This window comes from Pan paniscus, chromosome 6 (assembly GCF_029289425.2).
Source record: "Pan paniscus chromosome 6, NHGRI_mPanPan1-v2.0_pri, whole genome shotgun sequence".
NCBI classification, from domain to species: domain Eukaryota; kingdom Metazoa; phylum Chordata; class Mammalia; order Primates; family Hominidae; genus Pan; species Pan paniscus.
In genome coordinates, this window is record NC_073255.2 from 93409732 (window position 1) to 93427913 (window position 18182).

Genomic DNA, 18182 nt, shown 5'->3' on the forward strand with positions numbered 1-18182 from the left:
CCATGGTCACACCCTGATGTGACTGTCTCATGAGGAAATGATGGGAATTCCTTTATGACTCTGCAGTGGTCCCTCCGTGTCTGCTGGAGGGGGTCCTGGCTGATTCCCAGCTCTACATCCTGTAGATTCTCACACGCAGGGCCTCCTTAGGCCTCTTCTCAGGGGAGTCTCAGAGCAGAAGCCTCTCTCCCTTGCCCAGTGAAAGTCATTCTCCCCTCTCCCATCCACCTCACCCGCGGCCACAATCCTGAGACTTCCCCCCGGGAGGCACACTTCTCCTCGCTGCCCTGCTGCTCCCACGGAAACCCTGTCCTGCTTCTCACACTGACATCTGCTCTCTAATCACAGAGGATCCTGTCATTAAAAGATTCCTGGCCTGGGACAAAGATCTGAGGGTGTCGGACAAGGTAAGGTTGTTCTCCATGTAACTGTTCCTGTTCCAACGCATGGCTGGGGGGAGGGCGCAGCTTCCAAACCCACAGTTCTCCCTCCACCACCTCCCACCAGATGCTCCTACAGTCTTTTTTTTTTTTTTTTTTTTTTGTGAGACAGAGTCTTGCTCTGTTGCCCAGGCTGGAGGGCAGTGTCTCGATCTTGACTCACTGCAGCCGATGCCTCCCGGGTTCAAGCGATTCTCCTGCCTCAGCCTCCAAGCAGCTGGGATTACAGACATGAACCACCACGCCTGGCTAATTTTTGTGTTTTTAGTAGAAACGGGGTTTTTCTATGTTGGCCAGGTTGGTCCTGAACACCTGACCTCAGGCGATCCACCCGCCTTGGCCTCCCAAAGTGCTGAGATTATAGACATCAGCCACTGTGCCCGACCAGCTCCCATGGTTTTGAGTCTTGGCACCCACAAATTTTTTTTTGTGAGACAGAGTCTAGCTCTGCTCCCCAGGATGGAGTGCAGTGGCATGATCATAGCTCATTGCAGCCTCTAATTCCTGGGCTGAAGCAATCTTCTTTCCTCAGCCTCCTGAGGAGCTGGGACTAGGCACATGCCACCATGCTCAACTAATTTTTGAAATGTTTGTAGAAACAGGGTCTCACTATGTTGCCCAGGTTGTTCTCCAACTGTTGGGCTCACATGATCCTCCTGTCTCCACCTCTCAAAAAGTACTGGGATCACAGGCTTGAGCCACCACTCCTGGCTATTCTTGGTCTTTTTATGATTTGTCAGCATCTCCCTCAGGATTCTGCTGGTCTCTTGCAGAGTGAATGAGTGGCCCCTGCCTCTCCTATGGGTCCTTTGGGATCTGAGCTCTGGGCCACAGTCTGGCCACAGCCCTGAAGCTCCTGGCCCCTCTACTCTCAGCTCTTCAGGACAGTTCTCTGCCTGGCACACAAAAGACCCTCCTGACACCAGCCGACCTAGACACACCCCCTCCAAAGATCCCATCGGAGCCCACCATCCTGGGAGCATCACCCAAAACCCTTCCTCTGGCTTCTCGGATTTGCATCCGACCTTCGAATACCTCTCCATCCCACAATTTCCAAATGAGTACAGTCACCCCAACACTGAGGTCCCTTCTCTGATGGGCAGCCCCTCCCCAGACCCTCATTCCCCCTCTCCACAATCTTCCTCTTCCAAGATGTGACCTCTCCCTCTCTGTGTTCCTTTCTCTCCATCAGTATCTCCTGGCTATGGTCATAGCGTATTTCAGCCGGGCCGGCTTCCCCTCCTGGCTATACCAACGCATTCATTTCTTCCTGGCTCTGTGAGTGGTTTGCTGCCTCCTATCCGTCAATATCCAATGCCCTGGGACAGCGGGGGAGGTGGGATTCCAGCCTTTCATTTATTCTTTCACCTATTTGTCCTCTTTACTCTGTGTACAAAAAAGAGAGGATTATACTACCATAGACTGTTGTTTCTAAACAGAAACTCAGGCTGGGCACAGTGGCATACGCCTGTAATCCCAGCACTTTGGGAGGCCGAGGCAGGCGGATCACCTGAGGTCAGCAGTTCAAGACCAGCCTGGCCAACATGGCCAAACCCTGTCTCTACTAAAAATAGAAAAATTAGCTGGGTGTGGTGGTGTGCATCTGTAATCCCAGCTACTCGGGAGGCTGAGGCAAGAGAACCCTTTGCACCCAGGAGGTGGAGGTTGCAGTAAGCTAAGGTCGAGCCACCGCACTCCAGCCTGGGTGACAGAGTGAGACTTTTTCTCAAAAAAAAAAAAAAAAAAAGCCAAAAAAACAAACTCCAATGCCAGTGTACAAATAAAAGAATAAAACAAAAGGAACCATAAACCACTCCTAAGGGGAAAAGAAAAGGAGTGGAGGAGCGGACATGCCGCTTCCTCCAGCAAGCAGACGTTTCTGGTTCTTCTCTCTCTCTCCTTCCCACATCAACCACAAACGCCATCGACCTCCTCTGGGTTCCCATGACAGAGGCCACAGTTCAGGTCCCCCTCGCATCACTCGAATCCACTGTCAAATGCTCCCCACTGGGGTCTCCTGGAGTCTCTCCCCAAGCCAGGGGGCTTCCTAGTGCAGCCTGAACATCTTCCCAAAGCACGACAACCTCACTGCCCACCTGAACAACTTCCTTAGCTGATGCCTTTCTCTATCGAGGCCAGGGTCCACAGTGTCAATTCTACCCTCTCTACAATCTCTACAAGCACACTGGCTCGCCATCTTGGTATTTCCTGGCTCGGCTTCACTGCTCCTTCCAAATGCCCTCCACTCGACTTTGTGTTTGTGTTTTCTGTCTGGGTGTCCCGCACACATGTGGCTCTGAAGGGAAGGACCCATTCCTTGAAGTCAGTTCACCCCACAGCCTCTGTGATGCCTTCCCTCATCTTCCAACTTCCGCATGCCCGTAGCTCTCTAGTTACATCCTGGACACTGGGATTAGGTCATCTGCCTTGATTACTCCCAGTCCCATTAGACTAGATGCCTGTAGAAGGCAGGGTCCTGGCAAAATATCAATGTATTCAATTTCTTTTATTTTTTTGAGACAGACTTGCCCTGTCCCCCAAGCTGGAGTGCAGTGGTGAGACCATAGCTCACCGCAGCCTCCATATCCTGGGCTCAAGCGATCCTCCCACCTCAGCTTCTTTATTAGCTCCGACTACAGGGCTGTGCCACCACACCTGGACAGTTTGTTTGTTTGTTTGATTGTTTATTGAGACAGAGTCTTGCTCTGCCTCTCAGGCTGGAATGGAGTGGCCCAATCTCGACTCACTGCAACCTCTGCCTCCTGGCTTCACACAATTCTTATGCTTCAGCCTCCTGAGTAGCTAGGCCTAACGGGTGTGCCACCGCACCAGGCTGAATTTTGTATTTTTAGTAGAGATGGGGTTTCTCCGTGTTGACCAGGCTGGTCTCCAACTCCTGGTCTCAAGCGATCCACCTGCTTCAGCCTTCTAAAGTGCTGGGATTACAGGCATGAGCCACCGCGTCTGGCATATTTCTTCTATTTTTAATAGAGACGAGGGTCTTGCTATGTTGCCCAGGCCCATCTCAAACTCCTGGCCTCAAGTGATCCTCCTGCTTTGGCCTCCCAATGTGCTGGGATTCCAGGCGTAAGCCACCACTCTCGGCCACCAGTTGGGTTTTTGTCTCCATCCTGAAGGAGTGGGAGACGCCCTTGATCAGGTCTCTGTCCAGCAGAGCCCTCCTGAGGAAGGCATGGCTCTCTGCAGGGTGGGTGCCAGTCCTGAGCTAGGGACGGTCCCTTACCTTCCTCTCTGGGAAGCTGACCTCAGCCGGAGGCCTCTCCTGGTGGTGCCCCTGAGCAGCAACCTGATTTCTGTCCTCAGCTACCTGGCCAATGACATGGAGGAGGACGACGAGGACTCCAAACAAAACATCTTCCACTTCCTGTATGGGAAGACCCGCTCTCGCATACCCTTGCTCCGTAAGCGTTGGTTCCAGTTAGGCCGTTCCATGAACCCGAGGGCCAGGAAGAACCGCTCTCGCATACCCTTGGTCCGTAAGCGTTGGTTCCACTTACGCCGTTGCATGAACACGAGGGCCAGGAAGAACCGTTCTCAGATAGTCCTGTTCCAGAAACGTCGGTTCCACTTCTTCTGTTCCATGAGCGGCAGGGCTTGGGTTTCCCCGGAGGAGTTGGAGGAGGTGAGTGGGGCCTGGGGAGGTGGAGGAGGTGGGGAGGAATTGGGTGGGCTGGAGGCTGGATGAGGGGAGAGAGGGGCATCCTGGTGAGTCTCCATCTTCTCAAAGGGCGTTTGTTTTTCCAGATCCAGGCTTATGACCCAGAGCACTGGGTGTGGGCGCGAGATCGCGCTCGCCTTGCCTAGAGCTCCAGGGACCGTGGAGGCCTGAGGTCATCGGCCTGAGAGAAGGTACATCTGCATCCTCCGGGGTAAAGGCAGAATATTGGGGTCTATTTCAGAAATCCAAAGAACCCAATTGCTTGATCCGGCTACAAGCCTGGGCAATGTGGCGAGATCCCCTCTCCACAAAAATACAAAAATTAGCCAGGTGATGTGGGACGCATCTCTACTCCCAACTACTCAGGAGGCTGAGGCGGGAGGATCGCTGGAGCCTGGAAGGTCGGGGCCGCACGGAGCCCTGATCCTGCCACTGCACTCCAGTCTGGGCGACAGAGTGAGACCCTGCCTCAAAAATAATCATAAATACTGAGTTTGGGGAGGTTCATTATGATTGACGCACTTGAGTTACCGATTTGGGTCGAGGGTTCAGTGAAGCTTTGGTTTACATCTTGTGCAGCTAACCACGTTGAGCACAGAGCATGAGACTTCATCATGAGGAGGTAGGATTAAGGATTAGGCTTCTGGACTCATGGTTCGTGATGTTGTCACATTAGAAACACATCTAGCATGGTTACAAGTCTGGATCTTAAGTGACACAAAAGGCCCCAGCTGTGATGAAGTCCAAAGCCACATTCTCTGAGGGTGCCCTACTCCCTGGGCAGACCCACCCAAAGTCCTTGCTATGAAGCAGATCACTGGGGCTGACCTTGGGTGTATTGAGTTTTGGAGTCGTGGTCACCAAAGTGTGAGTTTCACAGTTGAACACGATGGTTCAGAAGCAGGGTATAGAATGAAAGGCAGCAGATAAAGTTGCATTTCTCAATTGCTCTGAACTCTAGACTTGACATGGGACGTGAATAACCTTCCTGTCTAGAGAGCTGCCTCCTTGAAGTGTGACATTGTCTCTCTCACTTCCAGAACACCAGACCCAGGGGAGATGTGGATTTTCAGCAGGAACTTTATTCCAATGCTAATGGCAGACACCAGGAAGGAGGAGAGGAACCATTTGTGCACATCATCTAGAAGAACCTGGACCATTCTTGATGGAGCTCAATACAGTCATCACGTTGTCCTCCTAGGAGCAGGGGTGGGGGGAGGGGGGTGGGGTCCTTCTAGGAGTCCTTGGAGAAAACTAAGAAACCAGGAGTGTTTCCAGTTCCACCCTTTCCTGCGGCACCACCACCCTTTTTATATTGCTGAATTCCAACCTCCCTGGGGTGGAACCTGGAGGTCCTGTTTCTTATGGACTTGATTGCCACAGTCCAGGAGCATTTGAAGGCACAATGCAGGGGCTCAGATTGGCACAGAATTCTTTTGTGAAATATCAGTGCCACAGATTGTAACAGATAGCTTCATGCACACTCTGCATTTTATTGGTTTGTTTGGAAAATGTTGGCCATTGAATTATTCATAGATTTATTTCAAATAGTTTGGAAATTGTTGTACTTTTGAAAACATGCTGTTCCTGTAGTTTTTTGATGAGAGTTATAGTTGTTATATATACATAAAGATAATTTTCTTTTCATTTTTAAGAGACGATTCTTTTTATCCTAAATATTTTATTATCTTTAAATTTGTTTCTGTATTATTATATGTGCTCCTGAAGCGAGCACTCTTTTTATCTATGATACTTCCATAATAATCTCTTCTATTTATAGCTATTGGTAGTTCCCCACCAGAAAAAAACATAATTCTGGTGATAGAAATTTTTATTTGCTGTTTAGGTTTGTGACTGAATTGTGAGAATTCAGTTGTGATTTCTAACATATCTCAGATATATATACTAACACGTCTAATATATACGATCTATTTTATTGGTTTATTTTGAAAAACATGGATATGGAATTATTTAAATATTATTTTATTTATTGAAATATTTATTAAATATATTTATCTATTTAAATATTATTACTTTAAATATTATTTTAAATATTTTGGAAATACTGGTATTTTTGAATAGATGCTGTTTCTATAAAGCTGTGTGATGGGTGTTATAACTGTTGTATACACATACATATAATTTTCTTTTCCTTTTTAAGAGAGGATTCTTTTCATCCTAAATCTTTTACCTTTCAATCTTTGTATCTATTATTACACATGCTGCTGAAGGGAGCATGGTTTTTATCTATGATACTTAGTTAACATATATATTACATTTATAGCTATGTAGTAGTTCCCCTAAATTCTTGTAAAAATAAATTTTTATTTGATATTTCATATATGTTTGAAATGTGAGAATTCAGATGTAATTTTTTACCTTGTTTTGGCATGTTTGTATGTTACTTTAAAGAGGATGTGTGTTCTAAAGGAGGACATGAGCTGTGTGTTTTCAAGAGAACAATAGAGTGCGTCTCTTGGAGAAACATAATAAAAATGAACTTTTCTCACCTTCACAGCAATGGTGATCATATTGGTCTGGATTGATTATTTGCTGCCCAGTGATATTTTTCCTTAATGGGGTTGTGGTTATTTGAACATATTTATTAGCTCTGGAAGATAATCCTGTGCTGTTTTTTATGTAGAAAAAAACATAAGGCTGTGTGCAGTGCTCACACCTACAATCCCTGCAGTTTTGGAGGTCATGGCGGGAGGATCACCTGCGGCCAGGAGTTTGAGGCCAGTCTCAGCAACATAGCATCTACATCTATTTTTAATTTTTATTTTTAAAAGAAAAACAATAGAAGAGAAGGCTGATCCCAAGCTACAGGGTTTTTTTGTTTGTTTGTTTTTTTTTTTGGAGACAGAGTCTTGGTCTGTCTCCCAGGCTGGAGTGCAGTGGCACAACCTCGGCTCCCTGCAACTTTCACCTCAGGGTTCAAACAAATTCTCCTGCCTCGGCCTCCCAAGTAGCTGGGACTACAGGCACCCGTCTGTACGTCTGACTAACTTTTGTAAAAATAGTAGAGACAAGGTTTCACCATGTTAGCCAGGCTGGTCTCGAACTCCTGACTTCAAGTGATCCACCCACCTCGGCCTCCCAAAGTGCTGGGATTACAGGCATGAGCTACTGCGCCCAGATGCCAAGCTAGAGTTTTAAGGCAGGAAATGAGAGAAAGATATTGAGAGAGGAAAACCAGGCGGTAAGAAAACTCTAAAGGTGGCCAGGCGTGGTGGCTCACGCCCATGATCCCAGCAGGAGTTTGAGACCAGCCTGGCCAACATGGTGAAACCCTGTCTCTACTAAAAATACAAAAATTAGGCAGGCGTGGTGGTGCACGCCTATAATCCCAGCTATTTGGGAGGCTGAGGCAAGAGAATCACTAGCAGAGATTGTGTCTCCTCACCCCCTCTCAAAAAAAAAAAAAAAAGAAAGAAAGTTCCTGCAGCAGTTAAAGCTGTGAAAGACAGGCACTCTGCCATGCAATTCTTTGTGATTTTTCTTTTTTCATTTTGGAGTTGGGGTCTTGCGCTGTCACCCAGACTGGGGTGCAGTGGTGTGGTCATAGCTCACTGTGGCCTCAGACTCAAGCTCAAGCGATCCTCTTACCTTGCCTTTCAAATTGCTGGGATTATAAGCATGAGCCACTGCATCAGGCCTGTGTGACACAATTCTGTTTTTTGTCTTTTTTTGGGGGGGGGAGATGGAGTCTCGCTCTGTCACCCAGGCTGGAGTGCGGTGGTGTGATCTTGGCTCAATGCAAGCTCCGCCTCCTGGGTTCACGCCATTCTCCTGCCTCAGCCTCCCGAGTAGCTGGGACTACAGGCGCCCGCCACCATGCCTGGCTAATTTTTTGTATTTTTAGTAGAGACGGGGTTTCACTGTGTTAGCCAGGATGGTCTCGATCTCCTGACCTCGTGATCTGCCCGCCTTGGCCTCCCAAAGTGCTAGGATTACAGGCGTAAGCCACTGCGCCCAGCCTATGTGATGCAATTCTGATGTCAACTCCCTGATGTTACCTCAAATGCCACAGGTTAAGGCCACCAGCCCCCACTAGGCTGCCCTCGCTTTAGACACACCTGCAGGCTTGTGTGTCCTCAGACCACATGTACTTCTCACCAACTGGCTGCAAATTTGGAGGTTCCCACCATGCCCTCAAGTTCGATAACTCACTAAAAACAATTCACAAAATGCAGAAAAGCATGACACTTTCTTTCTCTCTTTTTTTTTTTTTTTTTTTTTTTTTTGAGACGGAGTCTTGCTCTGTCGCCCAGGCTGGAGTACAGTGGCCACCATGCTTGGCTAATTTTTGTATTTGTATTAGAGACGGGGTTTCGCCGTGTTGGCCAGGCTGGTCTTGAACTCCTGACCTCAGGTGATCCACCCGCCTTGGCATCCCAAAATGCTGGGATTATAGGCATAGCCACCATGCCCGGTCGACTTCTAGAGTTTCAATAACAGAGATGTGATTCAAGAAGGGAGACATGTTTTGTAGATGGCAGGAGCTTCATGAAAAGAAGCCAATGAAGGGCAGGACGTGTAGCTGTCTACCTACAGGAAACCAGCCAGGAGCCTCCCCACAGGGACTTCAGCACAGATGGCCGGGAAAATCTGCATTAACCTGAGCTCTGGACCTAAGAGAGGACAAGGCCTTGACCATTTCTACAGACTCACAAGATGCAATCTCTGTGGTCCATGCCCGTGGTGTGATCTGGGAAACAGGGGGCCTTCTAAATGCCAACAACAAGGAAATCAAATGTGCAACAAACAGAAATACCGGCATTGACGTGGGCCATGGAGAGGCCTAAACAGATGACTGCAGTTCACTGCCAAGGTCATCAAAGGGGTGACTCTGAAATAATAAATTTCAGATGCCACGGCCCAAATAGCTGCTTGAGGTGGGGAAGTCCTCCACATGCCTCTGCTTCCTTCAGTACCTGTTTATGAAATAAGCCGAGGTACTTCCCTGGGGAATTTCCTTTCTCTTTCTTTCTTTCGAGACGGAGTCTTGCTCCGTCGCCCAGGCTAGAGTGCAGTGGTGCAATCTCGGCTCAATGTAACCTCTCCCTCCTGGGTTTTAGCAATTCTCCTGCATCAGACTTCTGAGTAGCTGAGATTACAGGTGCATGCCACCATGCCCAGCTAATATTTGCATTTTTAGTAGAGACAGGGTTTCACCATCTAGGCCAGGCTGGTCTTGAACTCCTGACCTCGTGATCCACCCGTCTTGGCCTCCCAAAGTGCTGGGATTACAGGTGGGAGCCATCACGCCCGGACTTTTGTTTTACTTTTTGAGACGACGTTTCACTCTTGTTGCCCACGCTGGAGTGCAATGGCACAATCTCAGCTCACTGCCACCTCCTCCTCCCAGGTTCAAGCAATTATCCTGCCTCAGCCTCTCGAGTAGCTGGGATTACAGGCACCCAACACCAAACCCAGCTAACTTATTGTATTTTTAGTAGAGATGGGATGTCACCATGTTGGCCAGGATGGTCTTGAACCCCTGACCTCTAATGATCCACCTGAATTGGTTTCCCAAAATGTTGGGATTACAGGCACAAGCCACTGCGCCCAGCCCCTGCCATACCTCTTTTGGTCAAGGCAGCACAATTCAGAAGAATCTTGCCAGGGAAGACTGGTAAATGGACGTCAATGTGATGCCTATGGCTCCTGGTGGATTTAGATACCTCCTGGTGCTTATTGATATCTTTACCAGTTGCACGGGGGCTTTTCCATGCCAGACTGAAAACGCAGGAGATCAATGATCAACCTTCAACTATTTACTAGCAGAACACTGCGGGGACTGTGCGGTCACCAATACCTCCTATTGCACTTGGATAAACACCTCCCAGGAAATAGAGATGAATAGAAAGGACATAGTCAAACAAGCAGAATGGCTGCATTCCTTCAACCAGAAGGGCCATTAGTCTGTTTTCACACTGCTATAAAGAACTATGAGAAACTGGGGAATTTATGAAGAAAAGAGGTTTAATTGACTCACAGTTCTGCAGGCTGTACAGGAAGTGTGGCTGGGGAGGCCTCAGGACACTGACAATCACAGCAGAAGGCGAAGGGGAAGCAGGCACGTCTGGCCATGTTGGAGCAGGAGAGACAGAGAGAGTGAAGTGGGAGGGCTGCACGCTTTTAAACAACCAGATCCCACAAGCGCTCACTCAATATCACGAGAACAGCAAGGGGGAAGTCGGCCCCCATGAGCCAATCACCTCCCACCAGGTCCCTCCCACAACACTGGGAATTACAATTTGACATGAGATTTGGGTGTGGATACAGAGCTGAACCATGTCAATTGTAGTTCAACCACTGAGATTGATTGATTGATTGATTGACTGAGATGGAGTCCTGCTCTGTTACCTAGGCTGGAGTGCAGTGGCACAATCTCGGCTCACTGCAACCTCCGCCTCCCGGGTTCAAGCGATTCTCCTGCCTCAGCCTCCCGAGTAGCTGGGACTACAGCACATGCCACCATGCCTAGCTAATTTTTGTATTTTTAGTAGAGACAGGGCTTCACCATGTTTGCCAGGCTGGTCTTGAACTCCTGACCTCGTGATCACCCTGCCTCGGCTTTTCTTTTGCTGGAATTACAGGCGTGAGCCACAGCACCCGGCCAACAACTGAGATTTAGAAGGCAGTCGAGTCCACTATACCGCACCTCACCTGGTTTCTTCCTCTGTTGGGGCCCCTCGTGGCCACTGTTCTGTTACTTTTTGGTCCTATTTATTTAAATGGATGGTGAGCTGTTTGTCCTCCAGGCTCCAACACTTCCACCTTCAGCTTGTATTACAACAATACCAGCCTTTCAAGCTACTCCGGGTGACCCCAGAACTCATTTGAACTCAGAAGCCCAAGAGTTTCATTCCTTTCACTTTAGGGGACTCAGTGCCCTGCTCAGCATGAAGTCGAAGCAGAAGCATGACCTCCATCCCTAATCCCTCAAGAATGAGGAGTGGAAGGTGTTGGCAGGAGGGTGGGGGTGAGGTTTGTAGATCTGTAACTGCGTCAGACCAAATCTGGTTCAACCTTTTTTTTTTTTTTTTTGACGGAGTTTCACTCTTGTCACCCAGGCTGGAGTGCAATGGTATGAACTCAGCTCACTGCAACCTACACCTCCTAGGTTCAAGTGATTCTGCTGCCTCAGCCTCCAGATAGCTGGGATTATAAGGGTGCACCACCACACCTGGCTAATATTTATATTTTTAGTAGAGACGGGGTTTTACCATTTTGGCCAGGCTGGTCTTGAAGTCCTGACCTCCACCTGCCTTGGCCTCCCAAAGTGCTGGGATTACAGGCGTGAGTCACTGCACCCGGCTCAGTTCAACTTTTATGTAATGAGGTTGTCAGTTGTTTTTCAATTGCCATGGACCCACAGGTTGAAGGGCATGTACCCTGTGCATGCCCAGGTTAACCAAGCATGCAACCACGGAGTGGAAACTAAAAGCTCGGCCTGAAGAGCTGAGACTGATTTAAGAACTGGACACTCCATGGCAGGAGCCAGGATCCAATCAGATTGAGTTTTGCTGTCACCCCATGGCAGGATCCAGTCAGATCACACCTCCCAGCATTACTTTATTGCAAGATCCAATCAAATCACAACTCATTACCCTATGCTTATAAAACCTGACATAGCCCCCAGCTGGGTAAGGGAGATTTGAGTATTTCTTCCTGTGTTCTTGCTAGCTGACTTACAAAAAAGCTTTAAAAAAAAGGCCACATGTGGTGGCTCATGCCTGTAATCCCAGCACTTTGGGAGGCTGAGGCAGGCAGATCACTTGAGGTCAGGGGTGCAAGACCAGCCTGGCCAACATGGTGAAACCCTATCTCTACTAAAAATACAAAAATTAGCTGGTCATGGTGACACATACCTATAATCCCAGCTACTTGGGAGACTGAGGCAGGAGAATCACTTGAACCCAGGAGGTAGAGGTTGCAGTGAGCCAAGATCACACCACTGCACTCCAGCCTGGGCGACAGAGTGAGAAGACTCTGTCTAAAAAAAGAACAGTTAAAATTAGCACCAAATGCTTTACGAGTAAAGTCTTTAGCTGCATATGTTTAAGTAACTTTTTAGATTGTAAAAAATACACACTATGTTGCCCAGTCCTAATAAACACTATGTGATGAAAACAAAAAAGTAAATCACCCTAAAGTTAAGTCTTTAATGTTAAGTCTTTAACGAGAAATGCAAATAAAGCATTTCTCAATAGATTATGGCAAGAGAATCAACTGAAGAATAAACATCTTTAGTAAATCTTTTGCTCATGTGCATTAACCAATACTCTTGAAAACCAAGATTAATTTACTGTACCTTCTTAATATTCCTTTGAAATTCCTTATGGCGCACAGGTAGTGTAGAAAATAACTGCTTCACGCTGACTGTGGTCCCTCTGGGGTGGGGGTAGGGGGTTTTCTGGATGATTTTCCCATCGTGTTCAAACACCAGTCGAGTCCCAACCTTCGCCGATGCGTGGCAGGTAGAAATGGTGACATCGCTGTGAGAGAATACCAGGCGTGGTGTGTTCAGTGAGAGACCCGTGATGTTGAGCATTGACTATGCTTTTCTTCACTTGCTTTTCTCTCAAAACTTTCTTAAAAAGCTGATGATCCCTCTGAGATAACCAAGATCTAAACGGTTGAGGAGTCATCATAAAATCTAAGGTTTGGCATCTAAAAGACAGTGAGACAGAGAGCACTAAACATGCTTTGTTTTGATAAAAACTTTGATTTCATTTTTCAGGTTGAATTGCAAAACCATAAATGATCTCAGGGTTTATTTATTCACAAATAGAGATTTGTTTTGTTATTACTCTTCAAATAAAATTGTTGTAAAGAATTTTTTAAAGAACTAAAACATTTTTTTAAAATTTTTAAAGAATCCAAAAGATATTATAATTAAAATGTATATGTAGGGCAGGGTGCGGTGGCTCATGCCTGTAATTCCAGCAATTTGGGAGGCCGAGAAGTGCAGATCAATTGAGGCCTGGAGTTCCAGACCAGCCTGGGCAACATGGCAAAACCCCATCTCTACTAAAAATACAAAAATTAGCCAGGAGTGGTGGTGCACGCTATAGTCCCAGCTCTTCAGGAGGCTGAGGCACGAGAATCACTTGAACCTGGGAGGCAGAGATTGCAGTGAGCTGAGACTGTGCCACTGCACTCCAACCTGGGTGACACAGTGAGACTCTGTCTAAAAAAAAATATATATATATATATATATGTATATATATATATATACACACACACACATATATACACACACACATATATATGTGTGTACATATATATATACACACATATATATGTGTATATATATTTAAATATAATTATAAAAATTTAGTATCTGGGCTATAATTAAATAGTGCTTTGGTGAAATGTTTCCCTAAAATTTGATGATGAAAAGCAATGGTAACTATCATTTATTACCTATATGTTATGTTAAAATTGAGAAGTTACTGTTCTAACAAGGGTAACCATTTTTTTTAACAATACTATTTGCTTCATTTCATTCGTTTATTTCCCACATTTCAGAAGTACTAGGACTTAGATTGGCAGTGAGACAAAACAGAATTCAGAAGCTAGAAGCTGAGATACCGAGATAGAAAATTGTAAATAATAATGATTCCAATTAACTTTCTGAGAGGTTTTTCTAAGGGGTCAAGTGAATGGATAAAAACATTGTATCACCTCAGTGCACACAGTGAGCTCAGAGCTTCCCCCTGAAAGCCGAAAGTTTCAACCTCAGTTAGGTCGGCAAACTCTTGAATCTTACATGTGTGATGTTTCAGAGCTGAAAGAGACTGTAAAGTAAGGACTAAGATACCTCAAGTGCTAAAACAACGGATATACATGATATCTAGTAACTGGCTTAAAAAACTGTTTTTGTGTTTCCCAAGACAGTGTTACTCAAAATTCTGAGACATGTGGCCCAATTATTTTATAATAGGATTAGAAAAAGTCAACTTACTTAAGCCTTCAAAGTTTTCTTCTTCTACCCCACATCCATTGTCTGAAACTTCAATGAGATCCACTCCATAGTCCTTAAGCTTTAGATCTAGAAAGTTTAAATATTTATGTATTTATTAAAAATGGACCCATGCTAGAATGGCATGAACCGGGGGGCGGAGCTTGCAGTGAGCCGAGATGGCGCCACTGCACTCCAGCCTGGGAGACAGTGAGACTCTGTCTCAAAAAGAAAAAAAAAAAAAAATGGACCCATGCTATAAGCTTTTATATTGATATTATTTATAACATATGCAAATTGAAGAGTCATAACTATACCTTTAGTTAAACGTACGAGTATCATTTTGTATATTTCATTTTTATAAAGCCCTTTCTGGCCATTTACTAGCCCAGATTAAATAGTTTAGCTTTTTCTTTCCTCTTTTTTTTTTTTTTTTGTTCATAGGCTAGTCAAATGAAGCAGTTGGAGTGCAGAAGGAACAAAAAAATCTGTAACTGGTTGTGATCAATTAGTGGTTAACACTGTTGCACTTTGACCAGCCTTTTCTTTTGAAAGAAATAATTTTAACATACCCAGTAAGGAGAAAGGGGGGCAGGCGCGGTTGTTCATGCCTGTAATCCCACCACTTTGGGAGGCCAAAGTGAGCAGATCACCTGAGGTCAGGAGTTCCAGACTAGCCTGACCAACGTGGAGAAAACCTGTCTCTACTAAAAATACAAAATTAGCCAGGTGTGGTGGTGCATGCCTGTAATCCCAGCTGCTCTTAAGGCTGAGGCAGAATTGCTTGAACCCGGGAGGCGGAGGTTGCGGTGAGCCAAGATCATGCCGTTGCACTATAGCCTGGGCAACAAGAGCGAAACTCCATCTCAAAAAAAAAAACATAAGACAACTGGTTCTGGAATCAGACTTCCTGGATCCTATTTTATTAGCTTTATAATCTCAAAAAAAGGAAATTTCCTGTTCCTTAATTTCCTCCTCTGTAAAATGAAGATAATAAGTTCTATCTCATAAAGTTACTCAGCAGATTAATAATTTTTTATGTTTATTTTATTTTGTTAGTTTCTTTTTTTCTTGTTTTTTTTGAGATGGAGTTTTGCTCTTGTCACCGAGGCTGGAATGCAGTGGCATGATCTGATCTTGGCTCACTGCAACCTCCACCTCCGAGGTTCAAGCAATTCTCCTCCCTCAGCCTCCCGAGGAGCTGAGATTACAGCCATGCACCATCACATCTGGCTAATTTTTGTATTTTTAGTAGAGACAGGGTTTTACCATGTTGGTTAGGCTGGTCTTGAACTCCTGACCTCAAATGATCAGCCCTGCTCTGCCTCCCAAAGTGCTGGGATTATAGATGTGAGCCACTACTCCACGCCTATTTTATTTTATTTTATTGAGACGGAGTCTTGCTCTGTCCCAGGCTGGTGTGCAGTGGCACGATCTCGGCTCACTGCAACCTCTGCCTCCCGGGTTCAAGCAATTCTCATGCCTCAGCCTCCCAAGTAGCTGGGATTACAGGCTTCTGCCACCAGGTCCGGCTAATTTTTATATTTTTAGTAGAGACAGAGTTTCACCAATTTGGACAGGCTGGTCTCAAACTGCTGACCTCAGGTATCCACCCACCTTGGCCTCCCAAAGTGCTGGGATTACAGGTGTGAGCCACCACACCTGGCCTGCTTTATTTTTTTTAATAGAGATGAGGTCTCACCATGTTGGCCAGGTTGGTCTTGAACTCTGGCCTCAAGCAATCCCCCCACCTTGGCTTCTCAAAGGGCTAGGATTACAGGCGTGAAACACCACGCCCAGCTATTCTGCAAATTAAATGAGATATTTCTGTGCAATTCTTAGCATAACACCTGCCTGGCACACCATAAGAACACAATAAAAGCTGTTGTTATTATTATTACTACCTAGCTAAGTACTAGGCACATAATAGGTGCTAACTTTAACTTAAAAATAATAATGTATTACTACATCAACACTTGATAGTCTTATTTCAATAACAAATGTTTCTTGACTACAACAACACACACTAATCATTTCTTGTGGCTTAAAACTCTCCCAAACTTACCAATATTAGTGGTACCAGCATCCAGACTGTTTTCTACTAACTCCTTCACTGCAGTGCTTAGACTCAGTACCACTGGCCCAGAGCAAATCTGATGGACTGGCTTCCGATCAATAGGTTTGATGGCCTTAGCAGGTTCTGTACTAAAGAAATGTTACAAGAAACAAAGCAAGTATTCAGCTATATATTTTCATCCTGATTTTAACTGTGGGAAATGACTCAACACTGTAAATAGTTTATGGGTCTAATCTGTTCATTTATTATATTAACAAATACATTTATTATATCCAGAAATAGAAACACTGTTTTACAATCCTTAAACATGTACCCAAAATACTTCTGGATAGATACTTCAAATTCAACAGATCCTTACTATCTAGGATCCACATGGAGAAAACATACATTGTATCTCTCAAATTACCAAAATCTTTGGCAACAATGGTGTCTTCTTTCTTGAAAACTGAAAGCATGGCCTGGTGGGGTGGCTCATGCCTATAATCGGCTAATTTTTGTATTTTTTTTTAGTAGAGATGGGGTTTCACCACGTCGGGCAGGCTGGTCTTGAACTCCTGACCTCAAGTGATCCACCCGCCTCAGCCTCCCAAAGTGCTGGGATTACAGGCATGAGCCACTGCACCCGGCCCACCTGGATAACTTCTAAAAATATTTTATAGAGATTAGATGTTGGTATGTTTTATTTTGTTTTGCTTTTTTTGAGACAGAGCCTCGCTCTGTCGTCCAGGCTGGAGTGCAGTGGTGTGATCTCAGCTCACTGCAACCTCCGCCTCCCGGGTTCAAGCAATTCTCCTGCCTCAGCCTCCCAAGTAGCTGAAATTACAGGCGCCCATCACCATGCCTGGCTAATTTTTGTATTTTTAGTAGAGATGGCGTTTCACCATGCTGGCCAGGCTGGTCTCGAACTCCTGACCTCAAGTGATCCGCCTGCCTTGGCCTCCCAAAGTGCTGGGATTACAGACGTGAGCCGCCACACCTGTCTGAACCTAGATTCTGTTCTTGCAGTGTGAAGTTCCTGAATGTTATGGGAGCAGAGGTGCGATGTGATCAGGTTTAGAACCTGGTCCTGGCTGGGTGCAGTGGCTCACACCTGTAATCCCAGCACTTTGGGAGGCCGAGGTGGGTGGATCACCCGACGTCAGGAGTTTGAGACCAGCCTGGTCAACATGGTGAAACCCCGTCTACTAAAAATACAAAAAAATTAGCCAGGCACGGTGGCGCACGTTTATAGTCTCAGCTACCTGGGAGGCTGAGGCAGGAGAATCATTTGAACCTGAAGCTGGAGGTTGCAGTGAGCCGAGATCACACCACTGCACTCCAGCCTAGGCAACAGAGTGAGACTCTATCTTAAAAAAAAAAAAAAAAAAAGAACAAAGAACCTGGTCCCTCTGGATACTGAGAGGGGAATGGGCGACGGGCAGGAGTGGACATAGAGAGTTCAGCTAGAGAGGAGCCAGGGACATCCCAGCGGGAGACCAAGGTGGCTCTTGCTTGGGGATTGCAGGGATGATGGAGAGAAATGGGTGGCTTAGACACTCCAGGGAGGTAAAGCAATCGCTGGAAGTGAGAGCGAGGGAGGGGTGCTTCCTGGCTGCCTGTGCCCACCTGCTGCCATCCGAATTCCTTTGATGTTTGGCCTGCTGAGTCATCTGCAAGTCATTACCCCGCAACAGTTGCTGTTTTTGCTTTTTAACAATGCATTTGTTTTGAACCATTGAGCCATTATGTTCCGGGCCAGTGGATTTTGTGGTGTTTCCCCAACTACACAGTCCTGGGGAATATTTTAAATGCCATTTAATAAAAAGTTCTGCACAATGCCGTTCCTGTGACATGTTCTGCTCAAAGCCGTCACGAGCTGGTATTCAAGGGGATGGGGTTTGGCTGAGGACCCTTTTAGGTGTGACTGTGCTGGGCAGAACGCCCTGGCATGGCTCCCCAGGGCCTGATGGGACTGTGCCTGTGCTGGGCAGTGCCCCCTCCCTTGGGTTCTTCTTCTTCTTCTTTTTTTTT

At 46.2% G+C, this 18182-nt stretch overlaps 2 protein-coding genes and 1 pseudogene across 2 annotated transcripts; 1 reads left to right on the top strand and 2 right to left on the bottom strand.

Annotated features, from left to right (window-relative positions):
- Positions 1–925: 925 nt before the first annotated feature.
- On the bottom strand, positions 926–1704 carry LOC134730700 (uncharacterized; annotated as a pseudogene).
- A 1547-nt stretch (positions 1705–3251) lies between these two features.
- LOC117977880 (speedy protein E1-like) lies at positions 3252–4151 on the top strand. The gene has a single exon (XM_063605920.1). The coding sequence runs from the start codon at positions 3634–3636 to the stop codon at positions 4144–4146; it is 513 nt and encodes a 170-aa protein (XP_063461990.1). The 5' UTR covers positions 3252–3633; the 3' UTR covers positions 4147–4151.
- Positions 4152–10186: 6035 nt separating this feature from the next.
- Positions 10187–17887, bottom strand: LOC129398332 (putative postmeiotic segregation increased 2-like protein 2; the record flags this gene model as incomplete). Its single annotated transcript, XM_063606252.1, has 6 exons — positions 17778–17887; positions 16161–16300; positions 14099–14185; positions 13819–13945; positions 12443–12626; positions 10187–10207 (listed from the first exon to the last, which is right to left on the bottom strand). Coding segments are annotated over exons 1-6 (669 nt in total), but the record flags the coding sequence as incomplete, so codon positions are not given.
- Between the last annotated feature and the right edge of the window lie 295 nt (positions 17888–18182).

Coding starts and splice junctions, on each gene's coding strand:
- LOC117977880 (XM_063605920.1), top strand. CDS start 3,634: ATGGCTCTCTGCAGGGTGGGTGCCAGTCCTGAGCTAGGGACGGTCCCT.